This window comes from Canis lupus, chromosome 30 (genome assembly GCF_003254725.2).
Source record: "Canis lupus dingo isolate Sandy chromosome 30, ASM325472v2, whole genome shotgun sequence".
Lineage (NCBI taxonomy): Eukaryota > Metazoa > Chordata > Mammalia > Carnivora > Canidae > Canis > Canis lupus.
The window spans coordinates 18,121,569-18,140,135 of NC_064272.1; the positions used below are offsets into that span (position 1 = coordinate 18,121,569).

The window sequence follows — 18,567 nt, forward strand, 5'->3', positions numbered from 1 at the left end:
GGTTTGGCGCCTGCCTTTGGCCCAGGGCGCGATCCTGGAGACCTGGGATCAAATCCCACGTCGGGCTCCCGGTGCATGGAGCCTGCTTCTCCCTCTGCCTGTGTCTCTGCCTCTCTCTCTCTCTCTCTCTCTCTCTCTCTCTGTGACTATCATAAATAAATAAAAATTAAAAAAAAAGAAATAGAGTCTTTAGAGTTGCAATTAAACTAAGGATCAATATTAGATCATACTGGATTGGGATGGATCCTAAATCTAGTCTCCTTCTAATAGACAGAAAAGGACAGAGAGAGACACAGCCATATGAAGACACAGGCAGAGGTTGGGGTTATGTTGCCACAAATGAAGGGGTGTGGGAGCCACCAGCAGCTGGAAGAAGCAAGGCAGGATTCTCCCCTAGAGATTTTGGAGGAGTGTGGCCCTGCTGTCCCCTTGAATTTGGACTTCTGTTTTTCACAACTGTGAGAGAACAAATTTTTGTTGTTTTAAGCCACCCAGTTTGTGGTAATTGTTATGGTAGATCTTAGAAACTAACACAGGTAAGTCTCATTTGTGGGTAGCATCCACCACCTAATATACAGAAATTATATTCTTTTGTTGTGTATTAACCTGTTCATTTATGACACTGAGGTCACTCACTGGGTTGGGAATACTCGGTTAGAATGAACACGTTGCTATGATTGTTCCCCAGCTAAGCGCATGGTGGAAGCAGCAGCATTGCCTCGTCCCGCCTGGGAACAGAGCCATACACACAGAGGGGCTCCTGAGGAAAGGCACTGGATGGGACTGCACTGCACCTTCCTCTGACACTGGAGCATCAGAAACCAACACATGAATCCCACACAACTCAGGGACTGACAAAACCTAGAGCCACATGCTCATGGTGAGAGAGCAAATGTTCACATGGGACAAGATGTGCAACATACATGAGCCACCTACCTACCTCCTCCCTTACGACTGGCTCCAGCTGAGACTCCAGGGACCTACACGTAGGCACCAGTGCAGAAGGCAGGACAGCCTCTCACACAAGTTCAGCAGGCAGTTGCTTATCTGGTGTGACCTGAGGAGGCCATTCTCCAAGGAAGTTGTAGCCCCCTCAGAAAAAGATGTTTATTATCTAGGTCTCCCTGACTGGAATTGTGTTACTTTCTATTCAATGTTAAACTCTTTGGATTCCTTTGGATATAATTACCCGTTTAAAGTTAAATCCTGATACTACAAGATATGATTTTACCCTATCATGGTTTTCCTGTGAGACAAGAAATGGGGCACCCTGACAACAGAGTGTAAGGCCTGTGGGCCTGTCCAGGCTGCTGACCATTGCCCTGGGGAGTCCTTTTCTGGTTACAGTCTTGGAGGTCGCCAGGCCAGGAGGGAGTCTGAGCATGTCCAACTCCCAGGAAAGTGACCCATCTACCACTGTGGTGCTTCACGCACCAAAAATATTCCAAAAGAATTGCTGGGGCCTGACTTAGACTCGACCGGTTTCATTTTGACAAGGGCATTTACAATTTGACGAAGACTTTAATGTTTTAAAACATTTGTCATCTGCCATCATGGTCACTTCATAGAGGAACATTTTGACTAGAAAAATTGTAGGGAGGGCATAGCCCCAAAACATGTCCCTTTAATAGGGAAAGGCTTGCTCTAGACCAGAACATCGTCATCTCGATGGGTGCCATTCATGGGACAGTGCTCATCTCTTTGCTTATCATCTCTTCGCTTTATCGGACACTCCCCTCGTCAGGCCAGTGAAAGTCCCCAAGGCTCCCTGGCAGCAGGCTGCCACATCAGAGGCCACCTGTCTGCTGAGATAGGGACACAGATTGCTCTGATGGAAGTGGCTTTTGGTCTATAGCTGTTCATCATATGTTTTAGGTGGTCCCTCCCCGCTTTTGGTGACACCTGCACATATCATCTATTAACAAGTTGAAAAAAAAAAGTTGGAAAACTTCTTACCCTGTTTTCCACAGTTAGACGAGACGCTTCCTGCCGGAAAGTACTCTTGACTTCACTTTCAGTTTCAAATTGTTTCTTCAAGTGCTCGCTGGCCTCCTGCATTTCTTGAATCTTACTGATCAGCTTCTCTTTCTCTTTGATGTGTATTTCATTTTGGGCCTCTATGGTCCTGAGAAAAAGAGGAAATTTTGGTATCCGTTTGACCATCATGGACAAGTCACTCATTCATTGTCAGAGCAAACGCTGATTATTTTCAAGACAGAAAAATCCTTTGGCCAATTTATGTGTAACGTGAATAGTACTTGAATAGCAATGTCCTTGAAGCAGGGGCGTGGGGGTGAAGATCAGGGCTGGCTGGGTATAAAATTGTCCACGACTGTACCGGTGTCTCTAACCTGTTAAGAGATTCTTGCATCCATTCTGCCAAAGGATGTTGACTGTTCCCCCTGGACATCCACGCCCACTCACACCCTTATGACCACAAGCCCAGTGATTATCTCCTTTGTGAAAGGCCTGGGGACCAGACTCTCAAAAAGTCAGGGGTCAGAAAGAAGAGGAGTAGTAGCTTGCAAAAGAGATCCCAGACTGTGTCTCACCGCTTTCCTACAGTTTGGGGCCCTCATTTCATCCCCATCCTACCAATAAAGTCACATGACTAAAAATGCTCTCTAGGACATAGGACGTCCATGTATCACTCTGCAAAGTGAGTATGTCAGTGAATTGGCAGCAAGACAGCTTCGTTGCAAGGCCCCACCACAGCACCAGGCCCTCTGCTGGTCAAGATGCAAATTTGAGGGGATTATCAGTGAAGACTCTGAACATGGATTTCAAGCCTTATCCTAAATGGTCTGCTATAAGAAAATCTGTTCTCTCTCACACAATCTTATTTCATCAGTTTTTTGAACACACAATCCCTGTGTGCGGCACAACATTCTAAGGGAATAAGAGGGTACACGGTGAAAAGTAAGTTCTCTCGCCTTCCCTGTGTACCAGCCATCCAATTACCCTCCCTGGAACCAAGCAATGTTTTGATTCTTATATGTTCTCCCGTGTGCGTGTGTGTGTTGTGTGTACATATGTGTTTCTTTCTTTCACATCTGAATGGTAATATATACCTCAATCAGCACCTTGCTTTTTTGCCTTATTAACATATCTTGGTTATCTTCCACAATTCCAGAAAAGAAAAGCATTACATGAGCATGAACTTGAAGAACATACACGTTAACACTTACTTTCTTTGTGTTCCCTCCTCTTCTCGATTGCGGTTCAACTGATTAGACAATTCTTCCAGTTTTCCTGTCGTGAGAAGAGCTGTCATGACTTTGGGATCCATATGGCAGTCTGATTTGGGTTTGGTCATGCTTTTCAACAGTCCTAAGTTGTTTCTTGCCTGGGATGAGGTTTTGTTTGCTCTGAACAATGTTTATTTATTTTTTTAAGATTTTATTTATTTATTCAAGAGAGACAGAGAGAGAGAGAGAGAGAGAGAGAGAGAGAGAGGCAGAGGGAGAAGCAGGCTCCATGCAGGGAGCCCGACATGGGACTCGATCCCGGATCTCCAGGATCAGGCCCTGGGCTGAGGCAGCGCTAAACCGCTGAGCCACCCAAGCTGCCCTCTGAACGATGTTTAACTATTTCCCAAGCTATAATCCCAAAATTGTGACATTTCACATAAAAATCTGGATTTCTGGCTTTTCCTTACAAATAGGAATATCAAGTGACACTGGGGCCAATAGTCCCACATGGCAACAATCAATGGAGCTTGGAGGCTGCTGCACCTCTGAATGCTGTGTACCTTACAGTCCCCTCCAAAAAGCCCTCTTTTCACATTTATGTCACCTGGTTGGGCCCCTGGAGAACCAGAGTTCGAGATCCCTGGGTATAATGATTTCTCTGTCATTTCCTGGACATGAGAATCCATTTTCTAGAAGTGGTTTCATGACAGTTTCAGTTACCTTTCATGCTTTCTGTTTGTTCATTCAGGCGGGTTTCCAGATCTTGCTTCTGTTTCTCCAGCTCTGAAATTTGCTGTTTAAAGTCTGGGATCATCTTTAGAGAAGAATTATAAATATTTGAATGCAAAACACTTTTGTCTATGAACTTCAAAACCTCAGAGCTACTCAGAAGTAAACTAGACTGTCTAGGTGCTTAAGCCCAGGGAGTGGAAACATCTGGTATAGCTGTGCAGCAGGGCCAGCCAAGGCGTTAGACTGGTTTGGCATTAATGGCTTTTTACTTCAAGATCTATATAGAGCCACAAGCAATACCAGCATGTTTGGAGGGAGTGGTTCTCACGCGGCTATGACCATGGTCTGGGTCCTGACCGACCCAGACCAAGGTCTCCTGGGGGAGAAGGAAGTACACTCTCTGGGAGGGTGTGGGGGGCTCTGCTGAGGTGAGCCAGCCTCCTCGGCCCAGGCCCAGAAACATCATCTCCTCATCTAGGAACACGAATATCGAATATTGTCTCAAAGAGGCCCCTCCATGCCCTATGAATTTCAGGTAGTGCACTGCTCTTTTCGTAGAGGTCTGGAATGATCCAGTTTGTCCTCATCTATCTGCATATTTCTGTAAACGTCACTCCTGCCCATCCTCAGTCAGGTAAACAGTTTTCCTGTTGTCCAAGTTTTAAAACCCGTGTTGTCCAAGTTAAAAAACACCTGTGCCTCTCTGAAGTGTACATGAAGAATACTTGCTTGATTGTGTATTTGGGTGCATGTTCTGCACTGGTCCTCATTAAAGCTTCAACCAAAGGATTAAAAAAGACAAGGTCCTTAACTCCTGCTCCACATGCCTGCTGCGCCCAGGGTCACACCTCCTCACCTGTGACACAGCCCAGAGATGTCCTAATATTCTCAGGCGAGGCAGAGGAGAAGGAAGTGGTAAGAAAGCTGAGAAGGGGTAGCCAGGGAGGTGGGCTGAGGACCTGTAGGAAAGCGTGGTATCCTGCAAGGCGACAGAACAAACCGGAGGGAGGAAGAGGGAATGATTAACGTCACCAGATGTTGCTGAGGGAGAAGATGGAGGTGGAAAGGGATGCTTTGGGCTCAGCCATGTGCAGGCAGCTGGTCAGTGCACACGGTGCACATGACAGATTGGTGTGGCTGTGAGGTGGCCCCTGAGAAGCCTGGCCAGCTGCCCCCAAGAAACAGGTGGTGGCTATAGGTGATGTGGGGTTAAGAAAGGGATGTTCTTTGAGTCAGGAGATTTCTATAGCATTTCTCCATGGCTGCAGGCTTGAGTTAAAGAAAGGATGAGACAAACTCAGGGAAAGAATAGGCATCACAGAAGAGAGAAGTCCTTGAGAAAATAAGCAGAGAGACGGGCCCGAACACCTGCCCCACTCAGGAATTCTCCTTCTACCTTAGTGTTTGGGGTTTCTTTTGTCACTTTCCACAGTGTTAGGGCTAGACTTAAAATACACAGATTTAAACACACACACACACACACACACATACACACACACACACACATCACAGAATTTGAACCCATCCTATGGTAAATAAACCCACTCTCAAATCAAAGTGCTCTCCATCCCAGGGTAATTTTATAGTTTTATCTTCTGACTCAGTTATTTCATTCCTAGAAAACATTCTAATCCATTGTTTACTGCCAGGAAACTGAATTTTATCCCACTAACAAATGGCATCTCTAGAATAATGGCTACATTACATGGCCACCCGGGGCCCATGGCTGAGACCATACCATGTTTTCTGATGTTAGCCTGGTAACTTCATGACGGATACTTTCATTGATGTCAGTCTCTTCTCTAAATAATTTCTGCAGGTGGTTGATTTCTTGACTTAGATGCACCACTTTGAAGTTCAAAGCTTCGATCTCCTTTTCGTAGCAATCCTTCTGGGACTGGAAATGGCTCTCCAAGACGCTGTCAGGGGAGGGGTCAGAAATGAACCACATAGTCTTTATTTTGCTGTGCGGCTGACTGTGAGCATGTACATGTGCAGTAGTTACGAAAATTCACAATTTAGGCCCTGCTAAGGACGTAAAGTTTACTTATGTACACATAGTGACAGGCTATGGACTTAGGTACATAGAATTATAAAATTCTTCTAGCTAGTTAGGAAGAATTATGTGGCACTAACAGGCAGTTAGTAAGAAATTTTAGACACGTTAAAATTACACTTTCATAGTTTAAGAATATGTTTGTATGATGCAACAATAGTAAATATACATTCATTATGCATCTGTCAAACTCACAGAATGTATAACACCAACAATAAACCCTGAAGTAAACTATTGATTCTAGGTGATAATGACAGATCAACGATGTTCATCAATTTTAACAAATGTATCACTCTGGTGGGGGATACTGATACTGGTTATGTGGGGTGAGTGTAGGGATACCTCTGAGAAATCCTTATACTTTCTGCTAAATTTTGCTGTGGACCTGAAATTTCTCTGAAAAATAATGTCTGTATATAAAAGATTATAGCAAATTCCTTAAAATTAAACATAGTTCTATGTCTATAGCAACATTGGCTAACTTATTTGATATAATCAGTTTTCCCTGCACAGATTACAGGTTTTAGGACTTGGAAGTTTGCCCTAAAAATATTTTTTTTCATTATTAAACTCATTACTTATTTCTTGAAATATTTCCAGTAATTACTGGATCATCCCACCATAAGGAGTTTCCTCTGCGTCAAATCTGTGGAAGATAAACTCGTTACTTTCCTGTATCTATCATCTCTGAAAAGCAAAAAGAACCCTGGGGGGAGTTTCTCACTGTGTTGCTTTCTTTAGTCCTTCATAAGCAAACCAAAGTTCTCCATCCTCATTTAAATGTTCCAAATCTTCCAACGAGAGCCTGGAAAATAAGGAAGGGTAAGAAAATCTATCATCTCACTCCTGTGCTACATGTTTCTAAATGTCTGGTAACGCAAAAATGATTACCTGCTTCTAACATCTTCAATGTCATAGCTTTCAAGAAGTTGTTTGGTGATCTCAGACATCTTTTCTGAGAGGAAAAGGCAGAACTGGTATAAATTACAGTTTTGCATGATTTCTCTTCTCCCATTCCTAGTTCTCTAGATTTCACGCAGAGTGTCCAGCTAACCATACCAACAGCTAACTTAACAACTATTCAACCAATCAGCCAACCAACCTATCAGCTATGAAGTCAAGCAGCTATTCAACCTACCACATGTCCAACCAAACAGCAAGCCAACCAGGCTCACACCAAGGGATACATTTCCTTAGCAGTGACACCTGTAATAAACTTGTTTCTGCACCCATGGGCTCAATGACTCATATTTTTCTTACCTCTCATTTCCCGTTTCTGTGATTGCACATGTTTCTCAACATCGATCTTCTGTGTCTGAAGTAGCTCTATCTCCTTTTCAAACTCAGAGATTGTCTGTATCACAGCAATGACCATACCGGGTGAAGAAAAAATAGCTATTATGGCTTATGTCAGACAAAGAGAACACTATTATGGTATTGTGTGTCTATCCAAGACATCATCACCCAGTTAAAATCTTGTTAAAACTTCACTGCCCACACAGTGTAGCCTTGAAGCATATTTAACAGCTCAAAATATTGTAACTTATTCCCAGATATAGTTGGTTGCAGCAATAGAATTAATATCCTTACTCTGTAAAGGATATTACTAAGTTTTGGGGTGGGGTGGGGAGGAAAGGGGCCCAACAGAAGAGGCTAAATTCTCTTTCACTGTATGATGAACTCTTGGATGCAGGGATGTGGGCAAGCCACCACTGTCGTAATATTGGGTGTGGGCTCCCGCCAGGTTTACATGTGGCACAACAGCAGAGCCAGGGGTACCCAGGAGGTTGGGAGTTGGCTGTGAGGGTGCGACTAGGTGTCCTGAGGGGGAGCACAGGGTGTGGGGAAGAGGTTGTATTCTGCTTTATTTACCTTGTGAGGTCAGCCTGAGTAGGGATCACAGGTGTGTGTTTTCATAGCATTGAGGGATATGCAGTGGGGAAATAAGCCCTCCTTAATCTTTTCTCAGTCTCAGTGTTTAAGGGCTACAGCTCCAGTTTCGTCAGAGGATGAGAGGGAGATTTAACTGAATTTACCGATCACTTTAGGTACATCACCTAATCCTTATAACAGGCCACATGGTGATGGGGTGATAATTTATGGATGAGAAAACTGGGGCTACAGAAGGTGAGATGGCATGCTCAGGGCTGACGGGGCCCCAGGACTGTCCGATCCAAAACCCCTGCTCTTGGTAATGTTTCAGCAAATGTTCCAAGTCATACATGCACGTACTTATAGACTGATTATGTTTATTTTCTGTGAAAATCAGACTAATCTTAATATACCACATCAGAGAGTTTGGACCACAGTTTTAGCTACCAAGACGAAGTGAGTTACAAGTAGTGGTGCCTCATTCCAAGAGCAGCTGTGTGATGTCCCAAGATGTAGACTAGTCAGATGATGCGATGCTAGCCTCACGGGACTCCTGAGAGTGAAGCAGTCAGAGCAATATGTGGTCCTCCTTGGTCCCACGGTCCAAACTCCTTCTTTTTTTTTTTTTTTTTCAAAGATTTTATTTATTTATTCATGAGAGACAGAGAGAGAGAGAGAGAAAGAGGCAGAGACACAGGCAGAGGGGGAAGCAGGCTCCATGCAGGGAGCCTGATGTGGGACTCGATCCCAGGACTTATCCCAGGACTCCAGGATCACACCCTGAGCAGAAGGCAGACACTCAACCACTGAGCCACCCAGGCATCCCCCGAACTCCTTCTTTTAAACAATAGGAAACTGGCCCAGAGAAGATAGACAGCTCTCTTGTGAAGTCAAGAGGTGACCCAGATGTGATTCCTAAAGTTCTTCTAAGTCACGTGTGGGTATTCCATGACATTTACAGAGAATATTTACATGATCTTGCTAATATTCTACTAACATGCAATTCATTTATTTAGTGGAAGCTTACAAGCTTTCCAAATTTATACCGAAATGTTTTGCATTGAAGAATAGAGGGACATTCGAGTTTGTGTTTCCTGGTAGGGAAGGAATTCAGTTAAGCCTCGATTGTCCAAGCATGGATCATTACTATTGTGGATTTTCTGATAATAACTTAAAACAAAAGATTCTGATAACAAGGTAATTTAATTTTAATACGGGTATTTATAGAAATATAACATGATGGAATGTATAATAATGATTCACAATCAATTTATAATTTAATTTGAAAATGTTCTCTAGGTAAACATATTTGAATAACTTCATAAACCATATTCATATAATTTCAAAAGAGTTAGAAAGTGGACTTTTAAAATATGAAAAGCAACTATTGGTAAGTCAAAGGCAACTTGGGAGTTCATCCTTGGAAGAACTGAAGGAATCAGGGTCGTTTTGACTGTGGCCTTTACACAGATGCTCTTAAATGTCTGATCCTGTGGGAGTGTGAAACTGCTCCCTCCGTGAGGCTCAAAGACCACCGGAGCCAGGGAGCTCATCTGCAAGTGAAAAGCCCCTTCTACCTTTGCCTGCTTTCTCAGTTGGGCCACCTCCCCCTTTAAGCCATCTGAGGTGACACGTTCTTCCTCTAGTTGATGATGCAAGTGCATTTTCTCCTCTTTGAGAGCTTGAATGTCTTCTTTCAAAGACCAGATCTGCTTCTCATAGTCTTGTGTTTTCAGTTCAAAACTTTTTTCAAGAAGTCTAGGAGCAAAAGAAAAGAAATAACTAATTCAGAATTTCTCAAGTCTTAACCATGAATTAGAACCATACATCATCTTGAAAATAAGAGACTCGGAAAGGAGACATGTAATTAGGATCCACTGTGACCCTTCCAATAGACAATGGCCTTATTTTTAGCTGACTGTTGCCTGTCCCCTTAGGTTACAGAAATTTTTTTATACCTTCTGAGAAATGTGGCTCTACTATGGTCACACAGAGGAAACACAGGATAGGGAGGCTGAACTCAAAGACTCAGTGGGGTTGGGATACTCCACTCCAGAAGCCACCCTAGTTCTGTGTGGTTCCCTGTGGTCTCTTGGAGGAGCCCCTTCCCTTGGCAAAGACCTTGGCACATTCTGCCAAGTGCTAGCCCCTGCCGAGTTCCAAGGATCCTAGAAGGGTTTGACTGGGTCCTAAATAAGTTAATACAGCCATTTAACCTGTCAAAGGAGCCAGCCCTTCTAACATTCTGCAATAAACTGCAGCAAATCCAGGTGCCCCAAAGTCCAGGGAAACCCAATTCCTTGTGAGACAGCTGCTCAATTAAATATGGGATGACTGATGAAGAAAATAACCAAAGAGAGACATGACCCAGACCAGCCCTACATAACCCAGAGGGGCCAGCAGAACAGAAGCAGTCCTAGGGACTCCAGCAGTTTTTATGATCACCACTCTACTTGCTAGGCTGTCATCTCAGTTCATTTATGACTGACTTACATAGCACAAAGGGAGAGCCCCCAGGAAGGGGGTCACATTCCCAGCAGGTCTGTGTTTCCTTTTGTAGATATTAACAAGCTTCTCAACTTTGTGCTCCTAAGAGGCCAGTAAAGCATCTTTAAAGAAGCAAACCGCAACCAGAAGTCTATGTCGAAAGAATCTCAGACTTGTACCTACTTTGGTTGGGAGTCACACACAGACTTCAGGCATCTGGAGGCCCGTTGAGGGTTGTGACAGGTGCTAAAATGTCTCGAGTCAGCTGACCCGGGATCAGACCAAGCTACAGATGAATGCTGATGAGGACTGCAAGAAACTCAAAGTGACCTGGCCTCAGCCTGCCTCTCCAAACCCCTTCCTGAAATAATTGTTCCCAAGTGGCCCCAGGTCACAGTGAACTGAGCCAAGAACTGAGCTCCTCTCCTAGAGTTGAGAGTTCACTGAAAAATAAAATTTTCAAGGTGACGAGCAAAATCTCCTACTCACACAGGACCAGGAAACACGTATCTGTCAACTCTTGATGCTCTTCAGTTACATTCTCTCCACTAATGTTTTGGTATCCAGCTCCTTACTAAGATCCAGGCTCTCCTGCCAACTAAATGCACAGGGAAGCTGTATATCCTACCACCTAGCCCTGAGCCTTCTAGACAACAGAAATGTGCCAGGAATATTTTGTATTTCCCCAGCACCCTGCCATGCATCCCTCCTTTGAGATCTAAAAGCTTTGCGTTGACTCTTGAAGAGAAGGGAGTGTAGACTGCAGTCTTTGCAGATTAACAGAATTTGGTACTGAGACAGGAAAGGTGGGGCAGGTGCAGTACAAGGTCCTGGGAACCTGCCTTTACTATCGTGAGGTGGGTTCCATCCCTTATTGTCTGGGGCAAGAGTCAAGTTAACAGACACAACACACAGGGGAGGGAGGAAAGCTTATTTTCAAGGCAATAATTTTACTGCTTGGACTTGATGGAAGCTGAAAGGGACAGCAGGGCCTGACCTTTTCTGTCTGAGCAATGAAGGGAAAGCCAGAAGTTCCCAGGGGCCCACCGCCCACAGCTGCAGAACCTGTGCTGTCTGAAAGGTGCACCCTGCGGGACTCAGCTCTCACACATGTGAGTCTCTCACTTCCTAAAAACATTCACACACACCCCATCTCCTGCCCCAGCTTTCCTGTATCTGTGACCTGCTATCTGCAAGCTGAGAGGCAACATATAAAAGAGTAGAGACAGATGCAATAGCTCTGAGGCAAACTAGGTTTCGTACATTCTCTGTTGTTCTTCTTTTTGTACGTCATCAAAGAGCTGCTTGGTGAGATCATCCATTTTTCCTGTGAAAAGAGAATGTTTTTTGAAATATATCTGCAAACCAATGCCTTGATGTTTTCATATACATATATATGTATTATTATTATTATTATTATTATTATTATTATTATTAAAAAGTACACAGAAACGTTTTAGGAAGAAAATGGCCAGTTTACGACAGGGTTTCAGTCCTGGCACTGTTGATGCTTCAGACTGGACAATACTTTGTTGTGGAGAGGGGGCTGTCCTGTGCAGTGTGGGACGCTGGGCAGCAGCTCTGGTGTCTTACCACTGTGACCACCAAACATGTCCCCTGATGAGGAGAGGGGAACCAGAGTGGTCTCTTGGCTGCGAACCACTCATTCATGATAACCAAGAAAATAATAAAGTGTGTCTGTCTTCATCTGTGGACAGGGTAGTATGACAAAGCTGCTGGTGCATTTTAGTATAAGAGTCTCTAACAACAGAGTGAGGTTGAGGTGACATTGGACAGCCAGGCAATAATCGCTGGGGGTCTGGTCATTCTGAAGACGTGACAGCCCCATTTTCCCAGCATATCTACACACAACAGGTGCCCTTGAAAATGGGGGTAACCCATCAAAGCCTGACATCTCTATTTGTATTTAGTTGATACCTCATCCTTGACCTCTACCTCATTTCTGAATCCCACCACAGAGGGAAGCCCAGGGAGGAGGTGATGAAAGCTGCCCTGAATTACTTGATTAAAAAAAAAAAAAAGGCCAATGGTATTAGTTTGTCAAATAGATATCAAATGTCACTGAATCAAAATGACTGCCTCAGAATGTCATGAGTCAGCCAGAAAAAAACTAGGAAAATGCTTAAGCTTTAATTTAGAAGCCCGCATATTTGATGTAATTTCAATTTTTAATTCACTCACAGAATTGGCTTCAGTTCTGATGCTTGCATCTCAGGCCATTTACCAAGGGGTGAAAGAGCTGCTCAAATGTGACTTTCTTCCCAGGAGCAATGGGATGGTGTCCATGTTGGGATCTCAAAAAGGGGGAATGTGTGAGAACATCCCTTAGGTCACAGGGTAAGCGAAGGCTGGTACTTTTCACAAAACACTGTTGGCCATGTGTAGGGAGACTCACAGGATAAGCAGTTTATAAACAGGGGTTTAAAAGCCTCCAGGTACTTTTTAGAAGGAAATATCAAATTATGGACTCAACCATGTCATTGCTGTCAAATATGTAATTTTTAGGACACGCTTGTAGGAATTTAAGTTTTCTTGTGAGGAAAAACCACTTAAAGTTATAAGAAAGCACAAATATACTCAGGAGCAGTATATTGTAATAAAAAAGTTAGAGGTGGGCAAGTGCTTCCCTAATTCAGGTCTGAGGTTTACTCAGAGACCTCTGACTCCATGTGTTCCTCCCCACTCACATCATCAGTCCTCTGAGACTGGCTGCAGGGTGTGATTATCTGTAGCTGGAGGTTACTCCCAGGCTTGGCACTATCTGGACAGCCTTTCCTGTTCTGCTGGCCGGGACTCAGGATGTTAATTTCCTCCTACTGATGTGTTTCTCCCATACTCTGACCTGAACCCCTAGGGTTCCTGAATCCTGCCTGCTGGGCCTAAGGTGTGCGCTAGATCCCCAGGCCTGAACTCCCACGACCCTGTCGCCCCATCAGAGCTTACAGAAAAGATCTCTGGACAGGACAGATAATCAAATGTGGCAATTTAAACCATCTGGTCAGGAACCATCAGGTTCCTGCTCCTATTGGGATTTAGCAAGCACTTGCAATTAGAATTTGAGTTGGAAATCTACGGATGGACAGAGGTAGGCTAAGGGGGCCTGCTCCACACCCCTGAATGAAAGTGATACCGCTGGTTCCCAGGGTCTGCATCTGAGAGCCCAGGGTGATATGGCTCAAGTGCTCAGCAGGGCCTTCACTCAGAGCCAGGGCAGTAGCAGAGGAGGGGGAACCAGAGCAGAGGATCCTGTGTATCAGGATCACTAAATTTTTTTTTTTTTAAATATAGATGTGTGAACCACCCTGGCGGTACCATACACAGACACATCCCTCACCCCGTCTCCTGGTGGAAGAGCTCCAGGCTTATGGCCCAACCATCTATATTTTGCAAATGGCCCTGGTGGTTCTGAGGCAGCGATTGCTGAGCTATCTGACAAAAGATGGAAATAAAGCAGAAGAGTCTGTAGGGTAAAGTTATCACAACTTAAATATAGTTGTTCTCTGTGAGGCAAAAAATGATCTCATTTCACTGTACTCTCATGAGTACATGACAGATTCTGGATTCTACCTAAAACTCAATTCACACCCATTAGTTATTTCCTGAATGCCTGGACAGGTGAGCACATGGAAGCATGCATCGGGCCACCTTGGGCTCTACCTTTTAGCTCTTCAGTCTTCTCTCGGAGCTGCAGCTCTATTTGCTCTTTTTGTATTTCCAGTTCTGAATTATGCTTCTGAAGCTTTGCCAATTTCTAGTGAAGGGAGGAAAAGAAGCTTTTTAAAAAAGTTCAAGTTTTGTCACCACAGCCTTGATGCATTTTTATCTATCCATCCATGCATCCATCCATCTCAGCTCCTATCATGGATGACAGCCAGCGCCGGCCCACCACAGGATGCTGCATTCCATCTCACACAGAAGGGCTCCCTGTGACTTCAAGCAGACACTAGTTCTCATCTTGGTCCAGAAATGGCCAAAGTCAAGGAGGAAGAACCAAATCCAAGGTCTCCTCAAAGTCAAGAAAATGCCTCTATCTTTTCTGGAAGCTTTTCAATAGCCAAGGTATTTATATATTTAATAGGTATAAATAATTTATGATATAAAATGGAGTAGAGGCAGACTCAATAGCTTTAAGGTAAACTAGGTTTCGTACATTCTCAGTTGTTCTTCTTTTTGTACGTCATCAAAGAACTGCTTGGTGAGAACGTTAAGAGTATTGCTACTTAGGAAGGATGTGCGATCATGACAGAAGCTCTATTATTTTAGTTCTCCTGGCAAAGCATCTGCTGGGTCTGATGGTTGGCGACTGGCAGTGTGGGTTGGGGAGGGTGCCCTGGGGCTCCAGGCTGCCACAAACCTGGGTGCTGTAGGACTCTGGAAAGTACCAGAGAATGGAGGGTAGTAAATCCTGCCGCTTCAGAACACAGTAGCTCACACTGGTGCAGGCCTCTGTGGTAGGCACTTGGCTAAATTATTTTGTCTATTTTATCCTAACGACGACTCTGTCGGTTCCTTTTTGCTATTCCCATTTTACATCAGAGAGGGTAAGTGGCTTGCCCAAGCTTGCCCAACCAGATGGCAGCAAAGATAAGATTTGAGCCTAGGACATCTGATATCTGTCAACTGTTCATCCTACTACACCACAGAGATGAAAACCCGCCCCAAACTTTGCACTGCTGTTCTGGGGAAGATACTTCAGGGCACACACCAGATGGACAAGTGACAGGGGACCAAGATCATCCCAGAAGAGAAAGAAGCATCTAGCCAGGGAGGGGCTTTCATCACTTCATCATAGTTGAAAAAAGAGGAAACCTTATGTTGTGCATCTTAAAGCATGAGCCTCCTCCTCTTCCCCCAGACTCTAGGCCTCTGATCCCCCCTCCCCTGAAAGGTAGGCTTCCTTTGGTTATGGAAGCTGATAGCAAAATTTGATCTGTTGTGCAGAAATCTGCTTTGTGGGAAAATGCTGTGACCTGACCTCTTGCAAGGAAAGACTTGCATGTATTTCCATAATCACAACGAGCACAGACCTCTTCCATGGCAGCCTTGTATTTCTTCCCCTTCTCCTCATAATTGTGCCTATGGGTAGCTGCTCTGTCCAGCTCTGATTCCAGTTTCTGAATCTTCTCCGTGTCACTGGCCCGAAGAGCGGCCAGGCTGGTCAGCTTCTCTACCAGCCCGTGGTTTTCTTTGTTCTAGAGGAAAAAAAAAAAAACAAACCAGCAGATGTTAAGAGGTTTATCCAAAATAAAGAAGCTGCTCCATTTGCCTCTTACAACCTTTGACATGGTATCTAAATCTATCAGAGCTTTACTTATACTGATCACATTTATCATTACAATGGCACATATGAGCATTTTCATCCCAGGGTAAATAGCGAGGCAGATGTGGTCTGGCAAACTTCTTGGGCTGATGGCATTTTCGGTGTGGGACCAGCCTGATCCTGGAGCTCCAAGACAACCCTAGTGCTATGGGATGAACTGTATCCCCTGTACCTCCCAAATTCATATATTATAGTCATAATACTCAGTCCTTCAGAATATGGCTATATTTAGAGATAGGGTCTTTAAATCCAAAATTAAGGTAAAATGAGTCAATGTCATATCAGTGGGCCCTAATCCAGAATGACTGTTGTCCTTATAAGAAGAGATTGAGGAGGGGGCACTTGCATGGCTCAGTGGTTGAGTGTCTGCCTTTAGCTCGTGCTGTGATCCCGGGGTCCTGGGATTGAGTCCACATCCGGCTCCTCTTGGGGAGCCTGCTTCTCCCTCTGCCAATGTCTCTACCTCTCTCTGTGTGTCTCTCATGAATAAATAAAATCTTTTAAAAAGAAGAAGAAGGAGGAGGAGGAGGACGAGGACATTAGGGGGGTGCCTGGGTGGTTCAGTTGGCTTAGTGTCTGCCTGCAGCTCAGGTTGTGACTCCGGGGTCCCAGGATCAAGTCCCACATTGGGCTCCCTATTCTGTGTGTGGGGGGAACCTGCTTCTCCCTCTCCCTCACCCTCTGCTGCTTGTTCCCGACCCCCTGCTCTGTCAAATGAGTAAATAAAATCTTAAAAAAAAAAAAAAAAGAAATCAGGACACAGATCAAGACACATAGAGAGTAGACTGCCACCTGCAAGTCAAGGAAAGACAACTCATTAGGAAAGCCCCTCTGCCAACACCTTGACCTTGGCCTTCTAGCCTCCAGAACCATGGCAAAAGAAATGTCTGTTGTGTAGGCCTCGTAGGCTGTGGCAGTTATGGCAGCCTTAGCAAATGAAAATACCTAGAATGGAGCTCAGGCAGCATTGGGGCCCCCAGGGGCCCCATTCCCAGCTCTCATGGAAGTTTTTCGGTGCTGTTTTACACAAGCCACGTAACATGCAGGCCTGTCACCCAAGAGCACAATAAAGGAGAAACTGCATCAAAACCTGCAGCAATTTTTTGCACATTTGTCCACTTACTAAGGACTCCTGCATCACCACTTGTGGCTGATTCAAGCTTACCCTGGGAGAACCTTGGTATTATTTGGGACAGGTCCAGGAATGAGTTTTAGAGATCTGGGTACTGCATGTAGCCCTTCCCCATGGGCTAAGAGCATGTGGATTTTGTTTCCTACCGGTGGGAACAGTATGAGCCCTCTCCCCAAGACTGGCAGGGCTGCAGTTAGACCATATAGACTGTTGGGCAAATTAGAAAGTAACAACTCCTCTGAGCACACAGTCCTGAGGGAGCCTGGCATGGCATGCAGACATCTTTGTGCAGATGAGGAAAAGGCACCCCTGCCTCAAGGCAGCCCAGCTTTGTACCGGGACACGTGGTTTGGCCAAAGCAAGCATGGCTGGATTTCAGCCCCACCTATACTCTTGGGCAGCTGCCCTTGTGCAGTGTACAACCTATACAACAACATGTAGTAGCCCTTTACAGTGTACTTCTGTCTTCTAGATCAAGTGGTCCAGGTAAACTATTTGATACAGGCATAAATCTTAAGCCCATTCGCTAAGGAATTGGCCCAGGACAAAATACATCTGTTAGAAAAAGTGCATATGAGAGATGCATTAGGAACACCTACCTGATCTTCTAGCTTTTTCTGCAAACGCTGGACCCTGTAAGTAAGCTGAATGTTGAGCACGAATCGTCGGATACTCTGGAATCTGCGTCTGGCCAGCCACGCTCGTGCATATTTCTGAAGGATCACTGCCTTGTGTTCCTCCAGCATCTTCAAAACAAGATTTTATGAAATGCACATTGGCTTTCCAATTGTTTCTCTCATCAACTCCTCCAACGTTGAGAGATTCAACTACCAAAATATTCTCACGGCGTAAAATACAAATTTCATGTAATCAATCCCCAGAGTCGCACTATACCTAGAGCTTTGAAATAATAACCAAACCTACTTGTGGCGGACATATATGAACAGACAGGTCTCCTTACTGTCTATGAAGGTCTCCACGCAGAAAACCAATGAGTCACTGTGACTGGTGAAAAATAACCTGGGGAGCCCTGGGGAACCCGTGCCTAAGAAAGTGTGGGGTCTCGGCCATACCTTTCGATACCTCCTCCTTGCTAGGAGTCCTCGGGTGTAGGCCTGGATGGTGATGGTGGCCACGCGAATCAGCTGGTACAAATTGCGGACGAGATACCCACGGCAGTACTTCTGGATGATTATGGCTGCCCATGCTTCTTTCAAGGCTGTGGCCGTAACAGCTTTCCTTGGTTAAAAAGGGTGCAGAGTCAATCTGTTACCCACAGAGCACTGACTTCTAGGGCACAGTGATGAGCTTGCACAGCATTTTTCCTTTTCACTGAGGAATATTCAAATGTTTTGCAAATCTACCCATTAAACTCTAAACCTATGGACTCTAATGCCCACTGGAAGTCATTCTCATCACCTCTCCTTTTCACCCTGATCTGAACGTGGATCTGCTCCAGCCCAGGGGAACAACATGGCAGCTGACACACTCTTCACATCCAGGGCGATAAATCCACCGTCACTCACATATGTGAAAACAAAACTGGGCTTTGGCATCGCACTTGCTCATTCAGCCTTGTGGGAAATCACGCCAGAGGCTCTAGATCAGGGGTTGGCAAACTACCTGGGGACCTTCCAGCCTTCCACCTGTGTTGTCCAGCGTTATAGGGACATGGCTACACCTAGTATTTGGACAATACCCATGGCTTATAACAGCAGAGTTGAATACCTGTGAGAAACTGCAAGGCCCCCAAAGC

At 44.8% G+C, this 18,567-nt stretch overlaps 1 protein-coding gene across 3 annotated transcripts in view; it reads right to left on the bottom strand.

Moving 5' to 3' along the window:
- MYO5C (myosin VC) overlaps positions 1–18,567 on the bottom strand; it is a 95,199-nt gene that overhangs the window by 24,977 nt on the left and 51,655 nt on the right. For 2 of the 3 annotated variants that reach the window (XM_049104235.1, XM_049104236.1), the window contains exons 20-33: positions 17,885–18,050; positions 17,411–17,557; positions 15,387–15,551; positions 14,017–14,110; positions 11,602–11,665; positions 9,429–9,609; positions 7,240–7,333; positions 6,871–6,934; positions 6,704–6,784; positions 5,662–5,842; positions 4,780–4,902; positions 3,912–4,005; positions 3,189–3,252; positions 1,957–2,125 (exon numbers count right to left, since the gene is read on the bottom strand). In XM_049104235.1, the coding sequence (XP_048960192.1) occupies positions 1,957–2,125; positions 3,189–3,252; positions 3,912–4,005; positions 4,780–4,902; positions 5,662–5,842; positions 6,704–6,784; positions 6,871–6,934; positions 7,240–7,333; positions 9,429–9,609; positions 11,602–11,665; positions 14,017–14,110; positions 15,387–15,551; positions 17,411–17,557; positions 17,885–18,050 (1,687 nt within the window). The remainder of the gene's footprint in view (positions 1–1,956; positions 2,126–3,188; positions 3,253–3,911; positions 4,006–4,779; positions 4,903–5,661; positions 5,843–6,703; positions 6,785–6,870; positions 6,935–7,239; positions 7,334–9,428; positions 9,610–11,601; positions 11,666–14,016; positions 14,111–15,386; positions 15,552–17,410; positions 17,558–17,884; positions 18,051–18,567) is intronic. The other variant, XM_025472768.3, reaches the window with a different exon arrangement.